This window comes from Emydura macquarii, unplaced genomic scaffold (genome assembly GCF_026122565.2).
Source record: "Emydura macquarii macquarii isolate MOO-44397 ecotype Brisbane River unplaced genomic scaffold, CSIRO-AGI_Emac_v2 contig_820, whole genome shotgun sequence".
NCBI classification, from domain to species: Eukaryota; Metazoa; Chordata; order Testudines; family Chelidae; genus Emydura; species Emydura macquarii.
This window is the reverse complement of record NW_027130957.1, coordinates 638,806-665,101: the sequence shown is the minus strand read 5'-3', so window position 1 is coordinate 665,101 and position 26,296 is coordinate 638,806. Positions and strand designations below refer to the sequence as shown.

General features: G+C 54.2%; 1 protein-coding gene across 1 annotated transcript; it reads right to left on the bottom strand.

Annotated features, from left to right (window-relative positions):
- Positions 1 to 6,049: 6,049 nt before the first annotated feature.
- On the bottom strand, positions 6,050 to 21,322 carry LOC137149761 (probable methyltransferase-like protein 24). Its single transcript, XM_067543360.1, has 5 exons — positions 21,062 to 21,322; positions 12,461 to 12,559; positions 11,613 to 11,755; positions 9,392 to 9,623; positions 6,050 to 8,299 (listed from the first exon to the last, which is right to left on the bottom strand). Exons 1-5 carry the CDS (start codon positions 21,320 to 21,322, stop codon positions 7,982 to 7,984), a joined length of 1,053 nt encoding a protein of 350 aa, XP_067399461.1. The 3' UTR covers positions 6,050 to 7,981.
- Between the last annotated feature and the right edge of the window lie 4,974 nt (positions 21,323 to 26,296).

Genomic DNA, 26,296 nt, shown 5'->3' with positions numbered 1-26,296 from the left:
GTGGAGGAGGAGGAGGAAGCAGAGGAGGAAGGGCAGAGCAGAGCAGGTGGAGGAGGAGGAGGAGGAAGGGCAGGGCAGGTAGAGGAGGAGGAGGCAGAGGAGGAAGGGCAGGGCAGGGCAGGTGGAGGAGGAGGAGGTCGAGGAGGAGCACGGTTCTGGCGGGCTGGATTACATGCAGGAGGAGCCCCTCGTTCTCCTTGCTGTCTCAATAACCCAAAGCTCTTCCAGCCAGAGAGCGGCCGACCAGGCCCTGGGGGGAGGTGGAGAGGCTACTGCCAGGGAACAGGCACGGAGGACAGCCTTCTCGACCTGGGTTGGGAATAACGCCTCTCCTTCCTGGGAGACTGGGGGCCTCCCTTCTGCCCGTTGCCTGCGGTGGACCCTGCAGATGGAGAAGAGGCCTGAGCTGAGATAGGGCCCAGTCAGAGATGGGGGGAGCCAGGGAGACTGCAGCGAATGGGGAGAGCCTGGGCAGTGGGGAGCCACGGGGAAGGTCCTGGCCGAGATGAGGGAGCAGGAGGCGGTCCTGGCAGAGATGAGGAAAGCCCTACAATAGATGATGAGGAAGCAGGAAGCGTTGGGGCAGGCCCACCAAAAAATGGAGGAGGACCTGGGGGAGATAAAGAGGGTTTAGGAGAAGACGTGGTGTTAAGAGGGATGGCCATACAAGAGAGGGAAAGGACCTGGTCTCTAGCACAAATGGAGATGGCCCTACAGGGAGCATGGAGGAATCTGGGGGAGGCAGGGAAGGAGTTACAAGAATTAGGGGGGACCCTGGTGGAAGGAGGTGCTGGGAATACCACAAAGGATGAGGCTTGATGATGACTGAGCAGGCCATGGCAAAGATAGAGGAGCCTGTAGGATTTTGGAAGGGCTTAGGTAGTCACGGGAAGGTGCTGTTAATGCTGGGAAGGAGGTGACAGCCTTTTTGGTGGCCATCTGCCCCCTCCATTGCCCTTTCCCCGGGGGAGCTTTCTCCAGCTCTCTCCCTCCGTGCTGTGCTGTGCAAGAGGAGGCAGATGGAGTTAGATAGGGTTTGGATTGTGTTGCTACAAAACAAAAAATGTCAGGAAATAGAAATATTTTGTAGAAAGAAGGAAGCCCTTTTAAAAATAACATTTTGTATCCATGGTGGCATGGTGCATCCGGTATCCACAGTGACAAGTGCTCGGGGTGCTCTCTCAATGCTGCATTATTGGCCTTTCTTTCTGGGGTGCAAGGCAAGTCTTTTTGTTAAACCATTGTGGAGAACTTAGCTTGACAGACCCAAATCCTGTAATATTTGGACTGTGCAAAGAAACTCGATACAGCTGATCTAGTCCAGCCTTTGGCCCTGCTCCTGCAGGCTGATCCATGTGGATGAAGCCACGTTGACTTCAAGCCAATTTGCTGGCAGGCACAGAGGTCTGCCTGTGCGCATCTGATAGCAGGATTGGGGGCTTAGTCTCGGCTTCTAGCAGTTTCTGTTTCATTGATGTCAGGAGATTTTCTCTCTCCAATAAGGCCCAGAAATTCATTTGTAATACTCTGATAGTGGCAGAGGCAGCAAAATCAAGTTTGGCATCCCCCGGGAAGAACTAAATGATTCACCTGATTTTAATATAATATGTGAGTAGGGAAAAAAAATAAATTTATACAGTAAAGAGTTATCAATATAAAAACTGAAAGGAAGTGGACAACATAAGTAAGCTGCAAGCCTAACTGAAAGCAGATCTATTCACGGGCCCCAATCCTGCAAGGACTTATGTATGGACTTTTCACTCGTGAGCAGTCCCAGCAGAGCCAATAGGAAGAAGTCATGGAAGAATCAAGGTCAGAGTGGAGGAAGCACTGGACTGGGTCTCAGGAGGCCTGGGATTCTATTCCCATGCTGCCACTGGCCTGCTGGGAGACCGTGAGCAATTCACTGCTCCTATCTGTGCCTCAGGCCACCCCGTCTGTAGAACGGGGACAATGATCCTGATGTCATTGGTAAAGCACTTTGAGCTCTAGTGATGAAAAGCGCAATATATGAAGGAGGCGGAATAATAAGTGAAGATGTACATCACTACTTGAAACACGGATATCCCTTTCTCTTCTATTCAGAAATGACATCCTCAAAGGGAAGAGAAGAAATGGGAACCAACAGCTTCCATGTCACACACTGCAGGAGTGAATACTTGAATCAGAATTTAAAACATACACAATAGATGCACCATAGTAGGTTATTTAACTCTTCTACTTATCCACTCATTGCAATTTTTTCCCTGGAATACAATTTTATTTTCTACACGGACTGCTTATAGATGCAAGCGTTAAGCTTAAAATACACAACTAGCTGGAAAAAGTAATGGACAGACACAAAATTAATTAATACAGCATAAGACGTACATGTCCATCCATTCAAAGTTAATAAAGTAATCAGATTTTAAAATAAACTATAATTAATAAATCACTAAATGCTGTCCTCTAGCCTCATGATTGGTTTTTGCTTTGGTGCGTATTTGCATAATTTGCAAAATGCTGCCAATACCCCAGTACAACCTGCTGACATCAATACAGTCCTTACTGAATGCAAACTCCATCCTGGGGCCAGATTTTCTGGTTCACAGAGATTATGCTCTGCAAACTGGGTGCGTTTCCTGATTCCATCTTGGCCTTGGTGCAGGTTAGAGCAACCTGGGGACTGCTGTAATTAGGCCCATCCACCAGCTCAGCATAGCTGGAGTGCATCATGGTCCACCCACTCCTCCCTCCCTGTTCCTACGTGCCACTCCTTGCCCCTGCAGGGAGGACACCATTGGAGTTGACTGTGCTGGCTCTGCACCCACTTGGGATTCTCCCATGCCAATGGGATCCAAAGCTAGGAGGATGCAGCCAGTCACTATTCCCTTTGTACTGCCTGAGCGGCATACAGGGTGCGGAGCAAGAGAGAGAATGTGCTCCTTTGTTCCCCTCCCCCCCCCCCCCCACATCTATAAATGAGACACACGGCACACAGGACATGTATGACACGTTACTATTTCTATGCGTTTCTCGTCCATCCGGTCCATTCTTTCCCTCCTAGTGCACAGCACTCGGAAAGACAAGCCAGCAGCAGCAATGGATCAATCGGGCTGAATGCTGCAGCAACTGGCGCAAACGAGCAAGCGTTCCCAGGGCTCAGGATCTCACCTATCACAATCAGCACCTGTTACGGACTGCTGTAACAGCACCACCTGACACCCTTAGCTAGCACCACTGCCTGCACGGATCCCACTTCCCTCTGCCTTTAAATATTCAACCATTGCAACCTGGCTCCACCCGCTCCTTTCACTTTGACCTGTTCAAACATTTACACCCTTCTCCTGGAGAAAGCTCTTGATATCCTCAGGCACCCCTTGCTCCTACCCCTCCACTTTTCTCCTGTGGTAACACGCTTACACCACGATAAGGCATGAACTTGGGTCCCATCTCCTACAGGAACGCATTGGAGGGTTATCACCTCCAGGTTTTCCAGGCTGCCAGTCAGCCGTTCCCTGAAGAGGATTTGCCTCCATGGATAGGTGTGTCAGCCCCAAGGGAACCCTGCAATCTAATTCTGTATCTGCACTGCAACCTTTATTGCTCGGCTGTGTGAGAGAGTCTCTGCTTATAAGCACTGAATAATACCTTCTAAACTGTAATATCCAAAACAAAAGTGATTGATACCCCCCGACACTTGTTTCTCTATAAGGGATGTTGTCGCCTGCCAATTGCCTTCCTGTATTTGCTGAATGTAAATGATTTTCCAGCTAAACTGCCATACAGGCTGCCAAGGTGACCAGAAGAACAGCCCTACGCCAGCGGGAGCTGTGGCCATGCATCTTTTCAGCTATTTTGCTTGTGCTGGCTTTTTTTTTACAGCGGGGGAATGTGCTGCTTATACAAGCGGCTGAGGACACCAGCCAATGCCATGGGAAGATGTATTACAGGCTTTTCCACAACAGCTGCCCTATGAGTGAAGCTCAGTGCTACTTTTATGGCCCTTTTTATTCCAAGCTTTGACCCTTCCTGAGTACCGACGCTCATGCGAAATTAAACCAGAGTATTGTGTTCGCTAATGTCTTTGTGAACCATTGAAGGGGGCTAGCAAATTACCAGAGGACCCTTAGCCAAATGGTGTGTTCTGTCCATTGAGATCCTTGGACTAAAGGAGTTAGGATGAAACCACCACACATCACCACTTGGATCTTGGAAAGAGACCGCTAGTGCATAACTCACTGAACCATCAAACTGCCCTTTGCTACTATGTTAGTTACGAGCTGACCACGTGATTGAACTGAACAGAACAAAGTAAGAACCGGCCTCTGGTGAAAGCCACACAGGCGATGCTTTGTCAAAGCAGCCTGACACAAGGCGTGAACCCACATGGCCGAGCTCAGAGCTGAGATACCTAGCAACTGTGGTTTGGTTCTGCAAATAATTATATCACGGGTGTCTTACATGCAGGCTCAAACTTGCATCAGCGTATTTATTAAGGCTCCTGGCAAGGGGCGGAGGGCAGGAGAGCCAAGTCACAGCCCTAACCTGGAACAAAACAGAAGGGATATGGATACAGTGTCAAATAACCCCAGGCAACAAGTAGGTTGGCCTTGTCCCTGAAGAATGATCACTGTGTGTATTTGGGGTGCATATGAAACACCGCAAACAACGAGGCTAAGGGTGCATGGATTGGGGGGGGTGTCATTGAGTATTCCTGCCAGCCTCACTTGTGTGGCGTGTGGGGGAGGGCTCTGCTTCTCTTTCTTGGCTAAGTTGCAAGGCATGTGGATAAGAAGCTTGCTAGTTCCCCTGTGAGCACTTTCAGACATTTCACACTGTTCAGTCTTTAAAATGGGCTAAGCCCAATGGCTGATTCTTACTGGGTACTCAGGGATATTTGTAAAGAGACAGGATCTGCTTGTGATTAAAGCACGGGCCTGGGAACCAAGACCTGGACTTTATTCCAGCATGGAGGCCCAGATCCCCACAGGTATTTAAACTCCTGACTTCCACTGAATGGAAGTTAAGAGCCTACATATCTTTGAGGATCTGGGCCCTTCAGTGAGTGGCACTATATAAATACCTCCGCTTGGTAGATTCCTAGCTCAGGCCATGAGCTCGCCATGTAACATCACCCTGGCTGTTTCTGTCTCCAGAGGATGGGTGCAATTGTACATATCTGTTTCACAGGGCGCTGCTCAGCATTTGTTATGTGCTTTGAGATCCTTGACGGAAGGTGCTAGAGAAGGGTAGAGTGTTATTGTTCCGTTATTGAATAAGCAGAAGGGGAGAGAGGTTCTGGCAACATCCCACTGCCAAACGAAAAGGAGCAGCAGGCACTCAATGTCATTCTACGCTGTGAGAGAGAGAGAGAGGGAGAGAGTGTAAAGTACCCAGGCATTTCAGATGAAATCCACGAAGACCCCTGAGTCTTAAGACCTGACCTGGACACCAGATTGTACGGAGGAGCAGGTGATTGACATAGTTAAGGTGTCAGCAAGTTTTCTCTTTAATGCTTAAGCGCTTAGCCTCGGAGTTGAGGCGCAGGAGCTGCCCTTTGTGTTTTCACTTCTCTTCCTCTCCCCTCCCCCTACAGCTTGCTGTGTTTTTTCTCCCCACAGGGACCCGAGCCCTGTGCTGGTGGAGGGCAGTTACTGGAACATGCTGGTGCAGCTGACATTTACTAATCAGCTCTAACCTTAGATCCACACACACTCTGTCTCGCTTGCTGTCTTGTCTCCATGGAGACACTGCAACCTTTGCTCACTAGTTAATGGTGTCTCGGAAAATGAAACTCCAATGCCACCCTTCCTCCCAACTCCCTCTCCTGCACCCCACAGGGAATGAGAACTTGCCCTGAGGAGGAAAACCCGTCTCTTTTCTCTAGGACAATTTGCTTCTGAAGCTGGGGAGAAAGGTGTCCCCGTTTGCGTTACTAACAAAGAGGCAAGCAGAACTTGGCCTTGTGTGTGTGATCTGGGGGCTATTGGGGCAAGTTATGATGGAGCCTCATGACAGTGGTATGGGGGGAGAGATCATCTTATTCTCTAAAGATCCACAAAGAAAACATACTCCAGGGATTTTTTATTACAGCAGTGATCAGAGTCTCTGTCCATAGAGTACAATGGATTCTGCATTGCTGGGCAGGGCAAATATTGTGCAAAAATGGCTCTCTGGTGAATTTCGTTCCCTCCTCCTTACTGCAGCTGACAGGCACAATCATCCCGCCCCTAGGGTCAGCCGGGTTTGATTATTTAACAGCTGATTTCGGGGTCAATGCCGACTAAATCAGCCGAGCATCCCGAGAGGTTATTGAAACCGAGATGCCTGGGTTTCCTGAAGTTATATTCACAGGTACCCAAAAAAATCCTCATGGATTTAATAACTACATGAGTGACCTGAGGAGTCTGCTACTGCAGCAGAAAAGCCAGAGCACAAAGCAGGAACTCTGCTGTACACGACTTCCTGGGAAAAATGCAGTGAATTCCAACCGCAGGGGGGGCTAGGAGCCTGCTCCCTTCCCAGAAGGGCCCTGCTCTCATCTATTCTGTTCTGAAGTTAACACGGGAAAGATGCCCATTACCTGCTCCCAGATAATGACTATGATTAGACAGATCTCTCCTGCCAGCCGAGATCTAAAGGGTTTTGTGCATCCCAGCAGTGTTTACAGTGGCAAAAACAAGAGCAAGAAAGTGTAAATAAAAGACTAAAGAAAACAGTGTCCACCAGGAAAGGATGCGGGCAGAACCAGCTCTAAATGACATTTCAGAGCACCATGCTATGCAAGCAGTCAGAGCCTAGAAGGGGGCAAAGCAAAATAACTGGATGCAAACTGACCCAAATCTTCACCTAAAATTTGAACCTGAGCTTTACTTCGGCAGTTCCAAAAATGTGAATTGCCTTTCCCCCGCCCCCTTGTCTTTAAAAGTCATTTACAAATCTTCACTTCCTGGTTCTGGACAGAAATAGACACGCTAAACTAGAATGAGGAAGTCGGTCCTGATGGTATTCCCAACCCAAAAGGGAGGAGCTGCTGTCTCAAGAGAGAGCCGGCTCTCGTGGGATCTCCAGCCCAGCTTTGTAGACAGCGTTTGGGTGCATCAGTTTGCACAGGGCCACTTGAGCCTTTGTGAAATCCTCTGCGTCATTCAGGACAGACGATGGCTGGAAGTCTGAAAGGAGCCAACAAGAGTTAGTTTGGGTGCCGAGGTTCAATTGAATTTGAGTGTGCATTGGGCACTGACCTACTTTAGCCTCCTTTGAAAACCCCAGCTGATCTTAATAGCATCAGGCGGACAGGCTGTGCGTCCCAGCAACAGTTGCAGATTCCCCGCATCTCGCTTACATTTAGCAAATGCTCTTGTGACTTCCTTGATGATGCGCCCAGATTAGAATGGCTCTCCCAGCAACAGAGCACTGGCAGTTCATCTCCCTTCCTTCCTATGTCTGCTGTGGCCATTTCTGGGGCTTCTGGAAGCTGGGGACCAACACAAACAGCGGCCGGAAGCACTGCTGCGCCTTCTCCCCCGAGGCACCAGCTCGGCTTCTTATTGTCTGCGCTGTCAGGACAGGACTCGGTACCACAGCACCGTCATTGCTTCATGGGAGAGGAAAGGAGAAGGACACTCAGGCTCTTGCATGTGCTCAAGGCCAGAGCAGCAGTTAGATGGTCTTGTGGTGCGAGGGCTTTGCTCAGATTGGACCTAGATCCTCAGCATCTTTGAGTCTCTGAAACTGGTTTTTAGTCCCATTTGAAGTGTCCAGCCGAATGGCCTTTGCTGTCAAGAGTCACAGGCCTTGGGATGTCTGTTAACTCTTCATGGGTTCATCTCCCTTTGGCTGCATTGTCCATCCCTGGAACGCAGCGGGAATACAAGTGCCACCTGGGGCACGCTATGACCAGGCGGGACCTAATAAGCACACCTGCTCCAAGCTCGCTCAGGAGCCAGGTTTGAAAACCCTCCCAAGCGCCCATTCACTCAACCCTGCGTGCTCCCTGTCAGTACATCCAGTAGGTGTTGACCCAGCTCAGGGTGTAGGAGCTGCTGGCGTTGAAGAGTTCTTTGTGCAGGAAGAGCTGCGGCTTCTTCAGGTCCTTAAAGCTATAGAACAGTCGAAACCCCCTGGCTTCTAACGCCTTCAGCAGGCTGTACCAGTACCGCACCACAGCTGCTTCACTCCCACCGACCCCGAAGCCGGGCCAGTGGAGGTGGATGGCAAGGATCAGCTGGTGCACGGTGGCCACGGTACCATCCACGAGGATGCTCTCCAAAATCTTCCACTCGGCGCTGGCCAAGTCCGCCTCCAACACGTCGATCTACTCCAAAGAGAAAGAACAAGCCGGCTTAGCTCCTCTCGTTAGCGCTGCCCAGGGACTGGTGCCATAAAACATTTGGACAACAGGATACGCCCGAGAGCGGTGAAAAAATGAGCCCTTCTGCTCTTAGCTGAACTCCACCAACTACCTTGTTTAAGGCTGTTTCTGAGAGCCAAGGATCTAGCAGGCCAAAAAAAAAGGGGGAGCTGTCCGCTGACATTTGGAGCTAGAGGCTTGATCCAAAGCCTTTTGAAGTCAACGGAAAAGCTCCCATTGGCTTCAGCTCAGACCCAGAGTGCAGTTATCCTCCAGCTGGGGATTGGCCGAGGCATGGATTAGACCAGAGAGGCTCAGCTTCCTTCAGCCTTAAAGGCAAGATTTACTAGTGAGCACCTCCCCTTGCAGCCGCCCAGCTGGACCCTTCACGTTCCCAATGGCAACTAGAGAACGCAGGAAGGCAAATGGGTAGCAAGAGAACACGATGGAAGTAAACTGGTTACATCCACCTGGTAACTGGTTACATCCATCTGTGCAGTGGATTTCCACTTCCTGGGACCAGGCCGTGGCATTTATTAGGAACAAAGGCCCAGATGCACTAGGTTTTTGGGCTCCTAACTTCCATTGAAATCCATGAAAATTAAAACCCTAAATACCTCTGTGGATCTGGGCCAAACGTTCCCCTGTTGGCTGGCAGCCCGACTGCGCTACAATGGAGTTTTCGAAGGAGCCAGGTTCCCAAACCCCATTAACATTCAGTGGGAGGTGGGCACCTGATTCTTCGGCACCTTTGAAAAATCCAGCTCTAAGCTCTCCAGGTCACCTTGCACATCAGTTCTGTCCTCTTGCATCTTAGCTGCCCTTCCAGTTCTGGTGTCTTCCACAGATTGGCTTGTGGTTGGATTTACACCAAGGAAGACAGGGAGTAGCCGCTTGAGATGCAGAGAGGGGACTGAATTTTATTCATCGAGCGCTTTTTGAGACCCACTGGATTAGACAATCCAATAGGGCTTCTCTGTCTATGACATCTAATGGGTGACTGGTGAGAGGGGTGTGGGGGGGAGCGGAGGGGATTATGTTATCAGATACCATTACCTTTTTGTGGCCAAAGTCCTCCATGATCTGATTTAGCCTCTTGGAAGCACTCCTCTGTCTCTGTAGGGAAGCGGTTGGGCGTCGCTCGTGCCAGTCCAGCCACAGCTGATGATGCTGCACCTGTCCTTTATCCCAGAGACCCGTTTGTTTGTGGGGGGTCAGGCCAAAGCTATGCACCTGGCATCTCATTTCACTCATCTGCTGGCTGAACTCAAAGCCCCTTTTGACCACACTACCAATGAAGAAAGGGAGAGAATCACTTTCAGGCTCTGCAAAGTTAGGCTGCCCTGCAGAATACTCGGTTGCAAGGCAAAGCATGATGGGTAATGTTATGCAAATTGATGCAAAGACACTCTGGCTGACTTTGGTCCAGTCCTGCAGCTGAGGTTCCAAGCAGGCGTGTTTTCTTTACCCTCCGTTTTGCTCTTCAGATGCAACCTGTCACTGCCCAGCCCACTGCAAACGGGTCTGCTAAAGGGACGGCAAAGCGGACATATCTGAAGAAGTAAAGGGATTAGCTGGAGAAACCAGATCTTATGGACTTTCTGCAGCTTCTGCCCTGGTCTGCACGTATCTGTGTGAAATCTTTCACAGCAGACACCCAGCAACCGTACCAGTTTAGCACACTAAGTTCTTAGCTGCACCAGTCAGTGCCCACTGCCCATCATCCCAGCACCCCCTCTGTCCAGTTATGCACCTCTCACCTGCCATGGAGTTTTGGCTACTCGGAGCCCCAGGTTTACAGCTCAATTATCAGGAAAGGTTGGCGAGCAAGAGAAAGGAAAAGCAGGTTACATCCGAGCACCCAGGCCCAACACAGAGGCTTATCGTTAAGGGAAGGAAGGGAAACCCAGGGTACCGATCATGACAGCATAACACACTGGCACTGTTCTGTGTATTGCTACTGGTGCAGAACCTCTGTTCTAGAGACGTCAGGCTCAGAGACCAACTCAAAAGGGATCCCAGCAGGGCTGGAATCTCCAAGTCAGCAGCAGTCACTGCTCAGAGCTTCCCAGGTGCAAATGGATTAAGAGCCGCTTCTTCCCCATCTGCAGCTGCAACCAGTCAGAGCTGAACAAGTAGGAGAATGAAGCCTGGTTAAAGGCAAGGAATTTCATGCAGGTCTTCAGGGCACAGTGTTGGCTACAGTAACCATGGCTGGTCATGACTCATGCTGCCAGAATGTACCCGAGAGCGGGTGGTTTTCATTGCATCAGAAGAACCAGCCTGACTCATGTGTGCGTAACAGACCGGTAGATAGGGAAGTGGATGGCTCCCCAGACTGGTGATGGGACCTGGTGATATTAACCTCTTGGTGGCCCGTCCCAGGTCACTAGCAACTGAAAAGTCACTGTCTGCAGGCTGGATGGTGGGTCCGTGTGAAAGGGGAGGCTGACCCTTTCTGGTGTGTATCATGGGAGTTGCACCTTCCTCTGATGTATCTGGTTCCGGCCACTGCTGGGTTACGTGCACCATCGCTCTGAGCTGGTCTGGCAAATCCTAGTGGGCAAGTTTCCAGCACACACAAAATCCACACCACAATCAGCCCGTCTGTTGGCTATCTGAACCAGGCCGGGTCTGACCAAGCCAACGAGACCGAATTACTCTCCCATCCTCAGAGAGGAGTCCAACCAGAGCAGGGGTGAGCCCACTGGTGGGTAACATGCAGAGGGAGAACTTGCCCGGCTGCCATTTAGGCTGTCCCTGCCCTGTGACGCCAGGGACCTTTGCTGTGTGGGGCTCATAAAACTGTTGCTTTCAACCAACATCTGGGTCTAGAAAATACACCCTGAAACTGAAGGTTTGCCCAGGAGGCCTCCGTCCCGAGGGACCCAGGACAGTGACGTAGGGTGTATACCTGCCGGAAGGCCAGTGGGGTCGCAGAGCAGAGCTGGTTGAAAAAAGCAGCCCCCAAAAGCCGAGAATCCTTTCTCAACATTTTTTACTGTTTGGTTGGGGTTTTTTTTTCAAAACTCGGATGAAATTTTTCAAAAATTGAAAAATGGTGGTTGGAAAAACAAAGACACGCTGAGTTTCGTTGGGCTGAAACTTGAATTTTCAGTGAATATTTTCATTGGAAAATTGTAATCCAAAAATTGTGGCCAGCCCAACTGTCAAGGATGCATCAGTCTCAACCCCCTTATCCATCCTTCCTCCATCACCCTCCCATCCTCTGTCCCTCCACAGCTGGGCTGCCCGGCAACAGGCGCACGGTGCTCACCTGAAGGTATAAACCAGGCACGTCTCCTGCTGCAGCTTCAGCGACACACTGGGCATGTGATCCAGGCACACGCGCCATGCCCCGCCCGTGCTGTCTGTGAAAGCCTGGAGCCCAGCCTGGCTCAGCGCTCTGGAGCAGGGCAGCTGAAAGAGAGCAAAATCAGCCCGTTAGCTGGGGAGTGCGTTGGGTTCATGGCCAGGGGTTTGGGAGGTGCTTAGCCCTTGGAAGCTCTGTTTTCTCCCATCGTCCCCATCACAACGCAGCAGCCACCCGCTCTCCCCCACCGGACCAGCTGCTTTGCTTCTGTGCCAGCTCAGGATTCTCCAGCCCAGGTCCACAAACGTTCCTTGCCCAGATGATTCCTCCTAATCCCTAATGGCCCCACAGGAATGTCTCCTTTTTTCCCTGCCCTGGGCCTCCTGCTATACTAGCAAGCTGACCCCTCCCTGCCATCACCACCCTCAGGGGATGGGACTCCACAAGGCTGCCTCGTCCCAGCCCCAGGCTCTGGGGAGGTCTATGTAGCAATAGACGCTGGGGGTTTTATTTCCCCCCTTTCCCCCACCCCGCAGATCCTGCCCTTCTGCCAACCACCGGGCCACTCCTCTCTGATAGGGGAGAGCGCTAAGCAAGCCAGGGGGGCTGGCGTGCTGATGGGCCACGTGGGATGGTTAGAGGAGAGCTGAGCAGTCCGGGGAGAGGCAGAAGAACCCCAAGTGCAGGTCACTGCCTCTCTAGAATCCATCCAGGCTCCTTCCCAGGCGGAGCGCTGATGCCCATCTGCAGGCTGTATTGCGTAACCAGGGGCTAGTGTGGGGAGGGGGAGCCGTGCCGACGGCCCGACCTACCTGCGGGGTGCTGATGTACATAAGGAACCGCTTGGCTTCGCTTCGGAGGGACCTGCTGCCATCGGCCCAGGGCTGCAGGGCCACGTCCTGCTGGGTTTTCTAAGGTCACCGAGACAAAAGGCAGAGTGAGTCAAGAGCTGGGAGCACTGGGGCATGCTGGGAAATGAACCAGCCTCGGCTCCTGAGTGTCTAAACGGATTCTGGCGAGTCGGAGGAACCTGCCAAGGGACTGAAGGATTTAATAGCCCAGAAACACAGGCCCAGCACGACACGGCCCCTGCGCCCGAGTGCTGCAGCCAGGAGCCGTCCGCTGTTGCACCGCTACGCTCCGGGCGGTGCTGTGATGAGCTGCACAACACTAGGATGGGAAACGTCTAAGGACAGCCCGGCCGCTGCAGGGAGAACGTGGAAGTGACTCACTGCCAACCCCAACGGCCCCACGCCGTGCGAAGGGGGCGCCACGCTGCAGGGGGCTGGTGAATCAGTAGGGGGCGCTCTCTCCTCTGATGCTGACAGCCCAGTGGGCCAGCACAGCGCTTTTGACGGAGGCCCTGACCGCTCCTCCCCACGCTGAGCATTTAAGGCACATGTCACAAAAGCAGGGACGTTCAGCCTGGCTGGATTCGAACGCGGGTCACTGCGCTCGGCCTGCCTAAAATTCTCCCCGCAGGTGCAGCTGGTGGGAGTATTTTAATCGTCCTAAAATACCCTTGCATAGCACTGCTGGAGCAGGGGGGCTGCTGTGTTCCACCCCAGACCTGGCTGCACTTTGCCAGAGGATGAAGGCATCTCTTTATAAGCAGGGCTGGATCCTACCATCTCCTGCACTGGTGCCCAAAGGGGCACTTAGGGGCCCAGCCCTGCTCCCATTAACTTCAGTGGCTCAGGATTGGGACTGCAGGCACTATTTTCCACTTGATGCCAGGAGCAAGCCAGGCTCACAGGAGAGCACCACGAAGTGAGCCCCGCTGACGTGGCAGCTCCCCCATCACCTCCCAAGGGGGGTGCAGTGTGCAACTCGGTGCCCAGATCCCCACCCCCACTCGAGGGGCTAGCACCTATGCTGCAATGAGCAGGAGGGAAAGAAAAATCAAGGCCACAGCACGTGACCCAGAGAGAGACGGGGTGTGGGGTTAACAGCAACACGGCCACCATGACTGACTGATCCCCGCTAGAGAAGAGAGGGCAGGGGAGTGTAATGGAAATGGAGGTGGAAGGAGGCGTTGCTGCGGCTGAGAGGTTATCCACAGAGCAGAGCGTCCCACCGCACGGGCGAGCTACTGTCGGATCTCCCTTCCCAGGGCTGCTGTGGCAAAATGATGGGGCTTTGGGGCTGACCAGCTAACTCAGGAGACGGCATTTCTAGTGCCTCTCAGTCTTTAAAAACACTACTTAATGATGTCTCACAACGTGCTCCCCCACTGTCCCCCCTCCCCCAGCAGCTGTGAGGTCTCATTATTCGAGTGGAGAAACTGAGGCACAGAGCGGGGAAGTAACTTGTCCAAGGCCACCTCGCAAGTCAGTGGCAGCTCCCAGCATAGACCCCAGTCATCCCAGCCCTCGAGCCTGTGTTTGAACTCCTAAGGAACGCTGTCTCCTGAACGAGATGCTCCCCGGAGAGTTCCCAGAACCGTGGTCCAGGAGAAGGAAACAGAATCTCTCTTACTTCCAGCGCGGGTGGAGAAGGGGCAACGCAGTGGAGACAAAGGCCCCTTTGCGCAGGGCAAGAGGCTTTCCAGAGTGCAGAGGAAAAAATCAGTGACAGCAGGAGAATGGCTCTGCCTCTGCCTTATCAATGTGATCAGCACGTTGCCTGTAAACAGCCCAGAGCCTGCTGCTGCAGCGCCAGGAATGCTCCGGACGGGCAGGTCATTAATTATGGCCAGAGCCAGCCCTAGGCACAAGCAAACTAATGGCCACCTAGGGCCCCGCGTCCAGCTCACAGCTTGCCCCAGCCAACCACCGAACGACCACCGAGGCGAGCTCCGTCCAGCTCACAGGTTGACTCAGCCTCCCTCCCCAGCGGGCCCCGCGCTGGCAGCAGGACCAGAGCACGTGTTGGAGGGGGGTCGGGGGCGAAGGGATGGAGCCGAGGTTGGGGGCCTGATGAAACAAAAAGCTGAGCCAACAGCCTCCCATCACACAGGGGCCGGCGCCCTCCCCACACACAGAGCGCATGCCTGGGTTTTCGTTGCCTGCTCCCAGGACAACAGACCCAGCCAGGAGCCTTTAAATCCAGGGTCCCTCTTGCACTAACTCCCACTGCAGAATTACAGGCCAGGGATTTGCTGGCCCCAGGCTCTCTCCCCTCCCAAAGCTGCCAGAGGCTTGGCTTCAACACCCACAAGTTCCCAAATGTTTAGGGGTGGCACCAATCTGCAGACCCTGCCCTCATCCGGCTCGGGGGCATGGAGAGGGCGTGGGGGGGGGGGGGACCAAGGGAGGTGGTGAATGGGGGAAGGGAGTGAGTCGAGAGGCATGGGAGTTTGCTGGGTTGGTGGTGAGGGCAGGGTGTGGGGGGATGGTAGGACGTTGTTGGGGACTGGTGGGGGGGGTGGAGAGATGGGGGCACAGGTGAGGGTGGCGGGGAGGTGGAGACGATGTGGGCTGCTCAGGCTTATGGGGCGGGAAAACGAGGTACTGGCAGGGGTGACAGGTGGGAGGTCGGGGTTCGGAGGATGGAGGTGATGAGGGTAGATGGTGGAGGGGGGCGGGGAGACGTGAGGGCTACTGCAGGCGGTGGTGGAGGAGAGATGGGGGCGGCTGAGAGGGGTCGGTGGAGGAGAGGTGAAGCGCACCGCTAGGGGCTGATGGCGGTAGGTCAGGGGTGGGAGGTGGAGGCACCGCTGGGGGCTGATGGCGGAGCTGGGGGGGGGTAGGAAGAAGTGGGGGCACCGCGGGGGGCTGACAGCAGCAGCTGCGATCTGGCCTGGAACCGCAGGTGCTCCAGGACCCAGCTGAAGCCTGCCGAGCCCCTTGCGCCCAACGCGGCTCACAAGCCGGGCAGGATGGAACATAGGTCCCCTATGGGGCTGTGATTCATGGGGCTAATATCTCCTCTTGATTGTCCTGGAGACAAAGGGGCTGGGCCCAGCCAACATCAGCCGCGCTTGGGATCAAAGAGCAGCAGACAGGGGGGCGAGCGCTCGGCAGGCGAGGAGGGCACCAACACGCCGGCAGGAACCTCTCCTCCCAGCCAGGAGCAAGGTGCTGGGGGCTGGACAGCGAGCGCTGCCTGCTGGAGCTGTCCCAGGCTGCCAAATGAGCGGGGAGGCGGGTGGGGGGGGGGGGACGCTAATCTCTGCTCTGATTAGGCTGAATTCCCAGCAATGGAGGTTTCTTCTTTTTTCTCCCCCCTCCGTGATAACAAATAATAATATAATCCCCTTAATCCCTCGCCCTAGGAGCCTGCATTCCACGCAGAGACAGGAAGCGCACAGCTTCTGCCACCGCTGATAACTCAGACAATCTGGGCCCATGGAAATTGAATGAATGCCTTGGGTTGCATTATACCCCCCAGCTAAAGAGCTCCGCCCTCCCCTCTCCAAGGATTCACTGAGGCCCCTCTCCCCACTCACCCGCGGCCCCTCCATCACCCACGCGTTCTTCAGGTTGGTCCCGGCCCCCTTCTGCCTCTGGCGAGGCCCTGCCAACGCTGCTTGGAATCAGAGCCAGGATGATATTTACCAGCACTCCAAATGGGCCCTGACTGCCCATTTACATGTCATTTTCGCCTACCCGCTCCCAGATGTCTCTGGCTTCTGCTGGCGAGACAGGCTACGTGGCACTAAGGCAGCAACGCGTGTGACTGAGGGACTAGAGGCTGGCGCGGCTGTACCTCCACGGGAAGCGGCAGCAACCCTCGGAGTCAGCCGTGCGGGGGTCCACCATTCAGCAGCACAAGCGGCCCCCTCGTGGCGTTGGCCAAGGCCTCTCCACCCCACACAACCTGTCGCGGAGCTGGGGAAAGAACCCGTGAGCCTTGATTCCAGAGCCCCCCTTTATGTCCCATCTGCCCCTTCCACCCCAAAACCAAAAAGAGCTGACAGCCAGTCCCCTGATCTCCTCACTAGATCACGCTGCCTTCCTAAGCCAGCCAGGCCTAGACCTCAGGAATTCTGACTCCCACCAGCCCCCTACTCTAATCTCTCAGCCGCGCTCCCTCCCAAAGCCAGGAATGGAACCCAGGTGTCCTGACTTCTTCCATCCCTCCCTCCCTATCAGTTCTGCTGTCTGGATTTTGTTTTAGAAGACAGATGTTGTACAGCACTGAGCACACACTCAGCACATAAACTCCACCCCGCCCCCATAAAGCGGTCTTCTCTTTTATTCTCTAGCTTTCCTTTTCCCTTGCTTTGCTGATCTCAGCTCCTCCAGTCTCCAAAACCGCTTTCAAAATTACTGGAGAGTGGAGACCTTTGAAAGCTGCCCCCAGCTGTGTCGGCTTTTAGTTTCCCTCCCCCACATGCTAAAAACATGACAGCGAGGGCCACATTTCCAAAGCCCCACACAAAGGATGAGCGGTGCCAAATGCAGCCTCAGAGTAACTGCAACCCGCCTCCCTCCCCTTGGCACACATGCCCATTTGCTCTTGCAAACCAGATGCCCAGCGTGCACAGGCAGGCAAAGGGCGCACATGCATTTTGCACAACACTCCTGTTACGCAGGGCTTTGTAAATTCGGCCCTGATTATTTCAAAAGGCAGCAGGCTGTGATTGCTTAATATACAGTCAAAGCCAGAGTGGGAAGGGGCTTAAATGGCTCAGGGAAACGGGAACATTTGCCTCAAAATGTAACAGGATTTTTGCTAGTTCAGTTCCAGCCAAAGGCATTAGTGGGTGAAAAATCAGTGTCCTCTTTGGCTGTATGCGAAATGAGTTTGCTAGGTCTTAGTCCAGTTTCTACCAGGGAAGCCTGTACCCCATCACACACACACAAGCCCCAATCACAGAGCTGGGAGGCCTGGCTGGCCGTCTCCAGCCCTCAGGCCAAGGGTTAAATGGGCCCTAGAAAAGCGTGCTCTCACGTGGGCAGTGTGAATAGGGAACTAGTGCTGCTGGGCAGGGAGAATGGGACAGGGGGATCTACAAGACTTCAGCAGGGATCTCTGCTCCCCTTGGGAAAAGTAGGGGAGGTCAGGCATTGCAGCTGCAGGCGGGTTCTCACTTTTGCTGGGGGAAGAGCGCTTTGCACAGCAGTAGGTTTGGAAGACCCTGATGTTGGTCCTATTTAATTTACTGAGGTGCATGCACCATTTGTGCACTGCCACTGCTTTACAGCCCCTGTCCCGGCCTCGCCTGCCAGTTCCTGAAGTCAGAAGGCTAAGGAGAGGTCACTTGCATTGCACCATCTCTCCAGAACCATCGCCCTCCCAGGCACTGGGACACTTCCTCCCCTCTGAAAACCTCACTTCAAAGCCATTCCGGCTGGAAGATTTAAAAACAAACAAAAGGAAATGCTTCCGCTAGCAGCACATACTCAGCCCACAGGAAGCGCTGCCACAGGGGGTGACACAGTCAAAGACTTCAGCTGGGGGTGCACAAGGGGAAGGATAGCTTCATGGCCAGTAACAGGGGCCAGATAGTGTCCTGACTACAAGTAGAGGTGTGGGTGTCAGGCAATTCAGAATCCATTCCCAACTCTGCTACTGATGTGCTGGATGAAGCATTTCCCTACTCCGTGCCTCAGTTTCCCCATCTATAAAACAGGAATAGGAATTCTCTGGGCTATGGTGGGAATTATTGGCAAAGGGCATTTTGAGCCGCAGCTAGAAAGCTCTGGAGAATGGCCAGATCCTGAAGTCCATGGCTAACTTTCTCTGCTGTCCACTCAGGCAACACGCCCACTGAAATCAATGGAAAGTCGCCTGCACAAGGGAAATCTTGAAACCTTTCAAGCCCCCTCTGCTATTGAACCAAGGTGTAAAATTTGGCTGATCACAGACCTGGTCTGGCGCAATAGATTCCTCTTCTCTGCAGCTTGTGATTAACATGCAAAGTGTTTGAAGTTACCGGGTATAAAGGATGCTAGGTAAGATTCCCCAAGCCATTCATTTTAATGAGAATCGAGTGGCCAAATCTCTGAGGCAGCTTTGAAAAAATCTCAGCCAGCATCTACTGGGATCACCCATGTGGTTGTGCGTAGTGTAATGAACAGGATACGGTGTTTGTGCACCACTGTCCCCTACCGGCTGAAATCAGAAACACTCAACAGTGTCATAGCCTCTGTACTGGTAACAATTAATAGAGATTCTCCTTTAGTATCACTCCTTTAGGAGCAGGAGGAGTTGAGTTCGAGCCCCACTGCTGCTGCAAAGTGCTGAGTTGTCCTCACAGAGACAGCTGCGAAGTCCTAGGGGACTGTGGATTTGGGTCTATGTCACTGGCTCCCCTGTACCTACGCTGTGCAAAGTCTCAGAAAAGCCTGTGTCCAAACATGTTGTAGCACCTAGGCACAGCAATGTGTCTTGAGACACAACAGCCTCCACTCCACATTCCTTCCCTGATGCTGAAGTCAGACCTGTAATGTAGTTTTGTGTTTAATCTCCCTCTTTGCGTTTAACAGTAATCTTCAATAAAAGCCTTCAGCCGGCATCACATCTAGCGCAGGGGCTGGGGGGCGAGGCAGTCGCTTCAGCAGCGGAAACCTATCCATCCCCGTTCTGCTGCTGCTGATCCAGTACCAGTCTGAACCCGTGGGTAGGTAGCCTGGAGCGCTCAGCCTGCACTGGTACAGACATGGCTGGTGGTTTTAGATGTCTGGATGACGCAGACAGGAACAGGCAGATGGAGAGACTGCAAAGCCAAACAAAAAACCTCCCCCAACTTTCCAATTGAAGCCACATCCCTGTTCGTCTCGCTGCTCCCACCGGGGTCCCCCCGCCACCAATGGCCGAGTGTGGGTGTATAACTGCCATGACTAGTCCTTTTAACAGGGGACCCTGTATGTAACAGGACTGGCTGCACAGGGGCTCCAGGGGACCGTGACAGATCAAGGGTGTGCGTGTATGTGCACACATGTGCGTGTGTGCTGCCTCATTCTCTGGAGCAGAGGATTGTGATAGCATGTGTCTCTCCGGTGCGTAACAGCACCGGGGCTCTCCAGAAGAGCTCTCTGACTGGATGTGGGTGGCAGAGCTGCACTGGGTGACTGTGACATTGCATGTGTGTGCATATCTGTGGACTAGTGGATGGACGGGGGGTGTGCGCCAGTACGGCTGTGTCGCTTCAACGCTGCCCTGCCTGCAGCCATCCCATGAATTTCCACCCTAATTAACCTGCTGAAACGCTTTCAGAGGCCTTCTTCCCTTATGGGCAATCGCTGGGCTTCTTTAACTTTCCTCAGCCTTCCACGCTGTAAATGGATCAGGCTGCTCACTCGAGGGTGGAGGGGACAGGATTCCTGGGAAAGCAGGGTGGGGGGAGGCAAATTCCTTCTTTGCTCCCAAGGGAATAGAAAAGTTTGAAGCATGGAAAACCTGCAGCCCCCCTTACCCCTCCCCCCCAACGCTCCCAGCACCCGGCCGGAATCCCTGCAGCTAACCTGACAAGCCTCCTTCTAAAGAAGCTCCCTGTCTTGCAATAGGAGGCAAAGCTCCTGGCCTCAGCAGAAAGAGGCGTTGCATCAAACCAGGCCGCTTCACAGACACCCCTCCAGAAGGCAACTGAAACAGCACCAAACACGTCTCTCTACCCCGGAGGTTTGCTCCCGCTTGCTTGCAATGCCAGCGAAAATTTCAGCACACGGGCAAGGCTCCACCCTGGGCCCCCGCCAACAAACCTCACCGCACCGCCCAGCACTTCTGCTGGGGAAAAGGCCCATGGAAGTCCATGGCGTGGGCAAACGCAACTGAGCATGAGGAGGGGGCTGCAGAGTCGGGCCCCCACATTCATGCAATTCAAACCCACCTCTGGAGTAAAGGAAAAAACATATTACAGAGGGGCAGGGACCCCCAGCAATCCCTTTCCCCCTTCCTGCCTTCAGTGCACAGAGGCAGGGAGATGCTGGTAAATCACCGGAGCAGGGAATCCAGCTCATTCGCCAGCAGCACAGCCCGCCAGCCAGAGGGCAGCAGTGCCCAGCCCTGGACTAACCTCCACCCCGGGGCTGGCCATTCATCGCCCGCCGACTGCTTTTGGCTGGGGGCCGGGGCACTTCCAAACATTAAAAGCAGCCACTTCCCGGGGCACCTGCCCTGCCGGTTCGGCCTGAATCTGGTTCCTCAGCAGCAGCAGCAGCAGCAAGGGAGAGAAGAGAAGGAGATTTAGTGGGGAAAGTGCGACACCCCCCAAAGGAAAATGCAAAAAAAACCCCAGCCATTCGCCCTCTGCCCTGCTCCCTCCTGGGGCTCCCGGTGGAACAATGGAGAGGGTGCGGGGGGGGGAAGAACCAGGGACAGAAGCAGAAAGGCTCCTCCGGATCCAGGGAGGAAGAGGGGAAGAGAAAGCGAAGCGAGAGAGCCGGGGAGGGAGAGGGGCAGAGGCGGAGGGGAGGGAGGGAGGCAGCTCTCAGCGCAGGGGATGGTCATTCTAGGTTGAAGGACCCGTGGAGGGGGCCCCGGTGCTGGGGGCGGAGAGGGGCCGCGGGGCTCCAGTTCCTTACGGGCGGACCGAGGTTCTCGTTCTCGTCCTGGTAGCGCTGCAGGGAGCCCGGGCTGCGCCCGCCTGGCGCCCCGGCCGTGGCTCCCCTGCCCCCCCGGCCGGGCGGCTCCGGCTCCTGGTGGCGTGGGGCGGCCCCCCGGATGGTGATGACGGTGAAGGGCCCCGGCTCGTCCCCCGCCCGGCCGCAGCGCAGCAGGATCCGCCCCAGGCTCAGCACCCCGCAGCCCAGCAGCAGCAGCCGCAGAGCCGAGCCGCCTCCCATCGCTCCCGCCGGCTCCTCCACCTGCAGCCCCGGGACCGGCCCGGCCCGGCCCTGCCCCGGAGGAGGGGCCGCACAGCCCCGGTCCCCCGCCTGCATTCCTGGGCGCGGGCTGCCAGGCCCCGCCGCGACCCTCGCTCCCTCCCCCCCTGCCCTGGGCCGCTCCGAGCCCGGGGGCCGCGGGAGGGCGGCGAGCTGCGGGACCAGGCGCTCAGCGGGGCCGCGTGACCCGGCCCGGACGGGCTCTGCCCCTGCCCACAGCCAGCCCCACCTGCCCATGTCGTGCCGGTGCCCGCTGCCCGAACCCGGCCGTGTCCACACTGCACCCGTGCCAGGGGCCCACCCCCAGCCTGCCCTCTTATCTGGGCCGTGCCATGCACCCCCACCCCTCGCCCATGCACAGCCTTACCCAGCTCCCCGCTCTCCCATCTCGGTGCTAGACTGTGCCCAGGCCAAGCCATGACGGTCCCTGCTCCTGCCATCATTTCCTAGCCCCTACCACGTATTGCCCATATCATGCCTCACCCATGATGTCCCCCTCCCCGTCTGTCCAGCCCTTACGCTGCTCCGTAGCCAGTCAATGCTGCCAAGGTGACATCTGCAGAGGACCTTGGCTCAGGGGGCTCCCGCCCCAGCAGGGACACCTGGAAGTGTTGGTTGCTTTTTTTACTGCTGCCCCCATGCCCTGTGGCGTCTAGGCTGCTGGGTGCCCCATGCCCTGGCACACACACTACTAGATCTGTGTCTGGACTCACACCCCCCTGTGGATGAGCCCCTCCCACGGACGGCGGGGCAGAGCAGCGTTGTGGAGGTTGCATTGCACACTAAACTTGAGGCCGTGCAGCAACAGGGTGGCAGTCATATGGATTTGCCAGAGACACTAGATTTCCCAGAACCAGCTCTGTGTTCCCAGCCTATGCCCTGGACAATGCATGGTCCTGCCTAGCCCCTGGCTATGCCTCCTATATCTATCTATCTATCTATCTATATATATGCCCAGCCTACACTATGCCACACATATCCTGAATAGCCCAGCCCATACTATACGATTCTCACCCGCTACAGCTCACACTGTGCCCATGTTATTGACTCTAGATAGATTTCTGATGGGTCCATCACTGTGGCAGCTGACAGCACCTGCCCCAGGCCTTCCCAAATCCTGTCCATGCTAGAGAGACTACTGCCATTTATAACACTGAGCCTACAGAGAGCAGAGCTAACCTGCTTGGTCCTGGAGAGAAACTGCAGGGTCATTTGTCCTACATGGCCCCTTGGCTCACGGAGAGGCAGTGTGGTCTAGCAAACAGACCACTGCACTGGGTGTCAAGAGATCTGGTGTCACAACTGGGACAAGGACAGTCTCACCTCATGGTCAGTGCAGGAGTCAGGCCAGATCAGCTACCAGGAGGTCAGAGTCCAAGCCAGGCCAGAGTGCAAACTGAGAATCAAGTGTCAGGAAGCAAGCCAGGATCAGATTACCAGGAGATCAGAAGTAGGAGACAAATTCAAGAGCAGAACCACATTTTGATAAACAGCATCAGGAGGTTGGGATGCCTGGAAATCAAGCCAGGGGCACAGGAAACACACAGTCCCACTCCAGAGCAACATGAATCCCACCTCCACAGACAGCAGCAGCTGCTGCAGGTGCTGGGTTTAAATAGGAGTTATGGACCAATCAGGGCCCTCATTGTTCCACCAATGAGCTCCCAGGGCTGGGAGGCTCTGTCTGAGTTCAGCTCCTGTTCTGACACCAGTGAGCAGATCCCATGATAGCAGGCTGGTGCCTGGTAGTGTTGTGGTCTCCTGTAGAGCAGAGATCTAGTCCCTGACTTCTAATGTTAGCTCTGCTGTGTGACTTTAGGCAAGTCACTTGCCCTTTCTCTGTCTTGTCTATTTATGGAGTGTAAACTTTTTGGGGCCAGGAGTGACTCTTGCCATACCTTTGTACAGCACCTAGCACAATGGGGCTCAATCTTGATTTGGGCCTCTAAGCACCACGCTAATACAAATATCAGTGATAACAGTTTGGGTCCCAGCTACCTGAGATACCACATTTCCCCACATGTGCTACCATAACAGCTGAAGCTCATTTTGCTGTCAGAATGTAGGTTTGTATGGCAAGGGGCAGACATTTTTCAAAGAAATCAGCATGGCGCCAGCTTGAATCTGGACTCACTCCTGATGCCCCCATAGCAGAGATAATATATTCTATTTTCAAACTATGTAAATGATGTTTGATAGGCACATACTGTTACAATTAATTAATTAATTAGCCAAATGTGACTATTTCAGCACCAAAAATCTAAAGTCCTTTTCAAGTAGCCTCTGCTGGCAAAACTTTGTAATCAGCTACACACTTCTAGAAGCTGTGCTGATAGGAAAGGCTGGATTACACTGATAAAAAACATAATCAAACCAATCAGCAAAGCTTTTTGTCAGTCACATGACTGGCACATGCTGTTTTGTAGATTTAACTGAGTCCTAAAAATCAAGCTGTGTTTCAAGAAAATCAGATTGATAGCTTGAAAATGTTGACCGTTTAAAGTGAGAAAAATTCTGCTGTGCATCTGTGAAGTTGGCCCTTTTAAATGCTCATAACTTTGAAGACGCTTGCTATTGTAGTTTTAAACTTGACTTACGTCTCAGATCTCAATAAGATCTACACAACAAGTGGATATTGAAGTTCTTAGCATTGGTCTCTCATGGTACCTGAGTGCAAAATTATTCACTGGCCCTTAGAAAGCATGTTTTCTCCACCACACACTAGTAATGAAAATAAATAAATAAATCTCAATTAATTTGTCTGAAATTTGCCAAAAATGAAAAAGAATAACCTTTGGGTGGAGACCAAGCCTAGGACATTTCAATACAAAAGGATGCTTTCCCTGAGAAAATTAGGATGACTAAAAAGAGAGATTTGAGTGGAAATTAGACCTTAACCTTAAATCCTGTAGAATGATATAACGAGGGCAGAAAGGGTAACCTTAAACATGGGACACCTGCACTCTCAGGTAGACAGTAAATCAAGGTGGAATCTGTGGTCTTTTTAAACAAGTTCACAATTAGATATTATTAGACACCAGAGCCAAAGTCACTGCAGCTCTGCCCCTTGTGCAGTCAATTATACCGGTGCAAGGTGAGTGTGAAAATGCCACCAGTTCAGAATGCTGTAGCATTTTGCACCCTTCTGTGCACTAGTGTGCAAGGTGCAGGGCAATGATGAATTGGGGCCTACAAGCTATGCAGCCTGATTCAAGTGTATAAATAGGGAGCAGTGGAGTGGAGTGGCCCGAGCATAGGACTGGGCGCCAGGAACGCCTGAGTTTTAATCCTGACACTGACTCACTGTGCAGCTTTGGGCAAGTTCTTTCCCTGCCCCCCCCCATGCCTCAGTTTCTGCATCAAACAGCTGTGGGGGTTATAACACTCAGCCACCGCCCAGGGGCGTGGGAGAGGGAGTGAATTGGTTTGCATTCCCATTTAGCCTGGTGCTAAGTATAAACAGTGAGCGGCCCAGCCTGTCTCTCTCCCGCTTGTCGTTTCTGACTCCCCAGGGCCCCGCCCGATGGCTGTGCCTCGTCCCCAACACCTCGAGGCCCGATGCTGTGAGGTGCTGAGTGCCCTCCACGCCCACCGTCACCCGCCAGGGCGAAAAAACTCCCTTTCAGGAGGTGTCTGGCGTCACGGCAGAGGCCGGGAGGTGCACGGCTAGCGATGGCGTCGGGGCTCCGTACGCCTCACTCCTGCCAAGCACTGCACCAACGTGTGTGTGGGGGGAGGGGGGGCAGATGCTGCCTCCTCCCTCTACGTCCTTTCTCCCATTTGTCTCTCCCTTCTGCAAGCGGCTCTGGAGTGGGGGAGGCCAGGGCGAGGTGGGGGCCCTGCTCCGGCTCCATGCGAAGGCAAAGGAAAAGCCTTGGCGCCATGTAAACACCAGCTGTGTCAAGAGTGAGCGGCTCCTTCTAGGTCAACAGACAGCTGAGTTGTTGCCAGGCAACGGCCCTGCTCTTCTTCCTCGCCAGCCTCTCTCTCGGTGGCGCACGGCTCCTCGCAGTGCCACGCGCAGGCCCGGGGCCGCTCGCCACCGCGCTGCAGGGGAGCCCGATTCCGGCGGCCGGCCTCGGGGCGCGCTCTCCGCGGAGGAGGCGGCCGGGGGCCGTGTCGGCGGCTTGTCGTAAACGTCCCCTACGTGGCCAGCCGAGCTGCGCCCCCCCTGCCAGGTGATCTCGGCGAACGGCTGGGCCGGGGGGAGTGCCCGGCGATGGGATTTCGAGGGAGCTCTGGCGCGTTTTTCCGAGACACGGTGCTGCCGCGCCGGCCTCTGGCTCGGAGGCCTCCATCCTTCCTCAGCCGAGCCCTGTGGAGACCCACTTTCAGCTCCCTTACCACGCATGCTGCGGCTGCCTAGTGCAGGATTAATACGCCGCCCTCCTCCAAACAGGGAGGGTACATGGGCATTGGTGCTACCGGGGTGGCGGGGGGAGCTTTAAACCCCTCCCACCCAAACACTTGGACATAGCTGACACCCCCAAAACTTGGCTGAAGCCATCGGACCCCTCTGGGGTGGGCTGCAGCCCACACGCATGCAGGAGCACCGTCTTTTCAGCCAGCACCTCTGAGCTCCTTGGGGGCTCCCCACTCCATCCAGGAGCCAGAGCCAAATGGCTCTTTTGGGGTGAAATTCATCCCTCTGCACACGGGCAAGCGAGACCCAGGCCGCGTGGAGCAGGACTTACACCGTAGCTAGGCTTCGCATCACTCCCTCAGCGTGGGGGTGAATTCGAAGGCCTGACGCAGCCTCCCTCAGCTCATTACAAAAACTCAGCGGTCCCTTCCCTTGTTGACGCCTTCTCCTTTCTTTCCCCTGCCTGCTCTGTGACAGTAAATTACAGCAGCGCTGCAACTCCATTCGGAGGATCCTGCTTGCATGGAAGATCCCTAACCGAAAAAACAAGGGAAAAAAAAAAGACCTCTTGC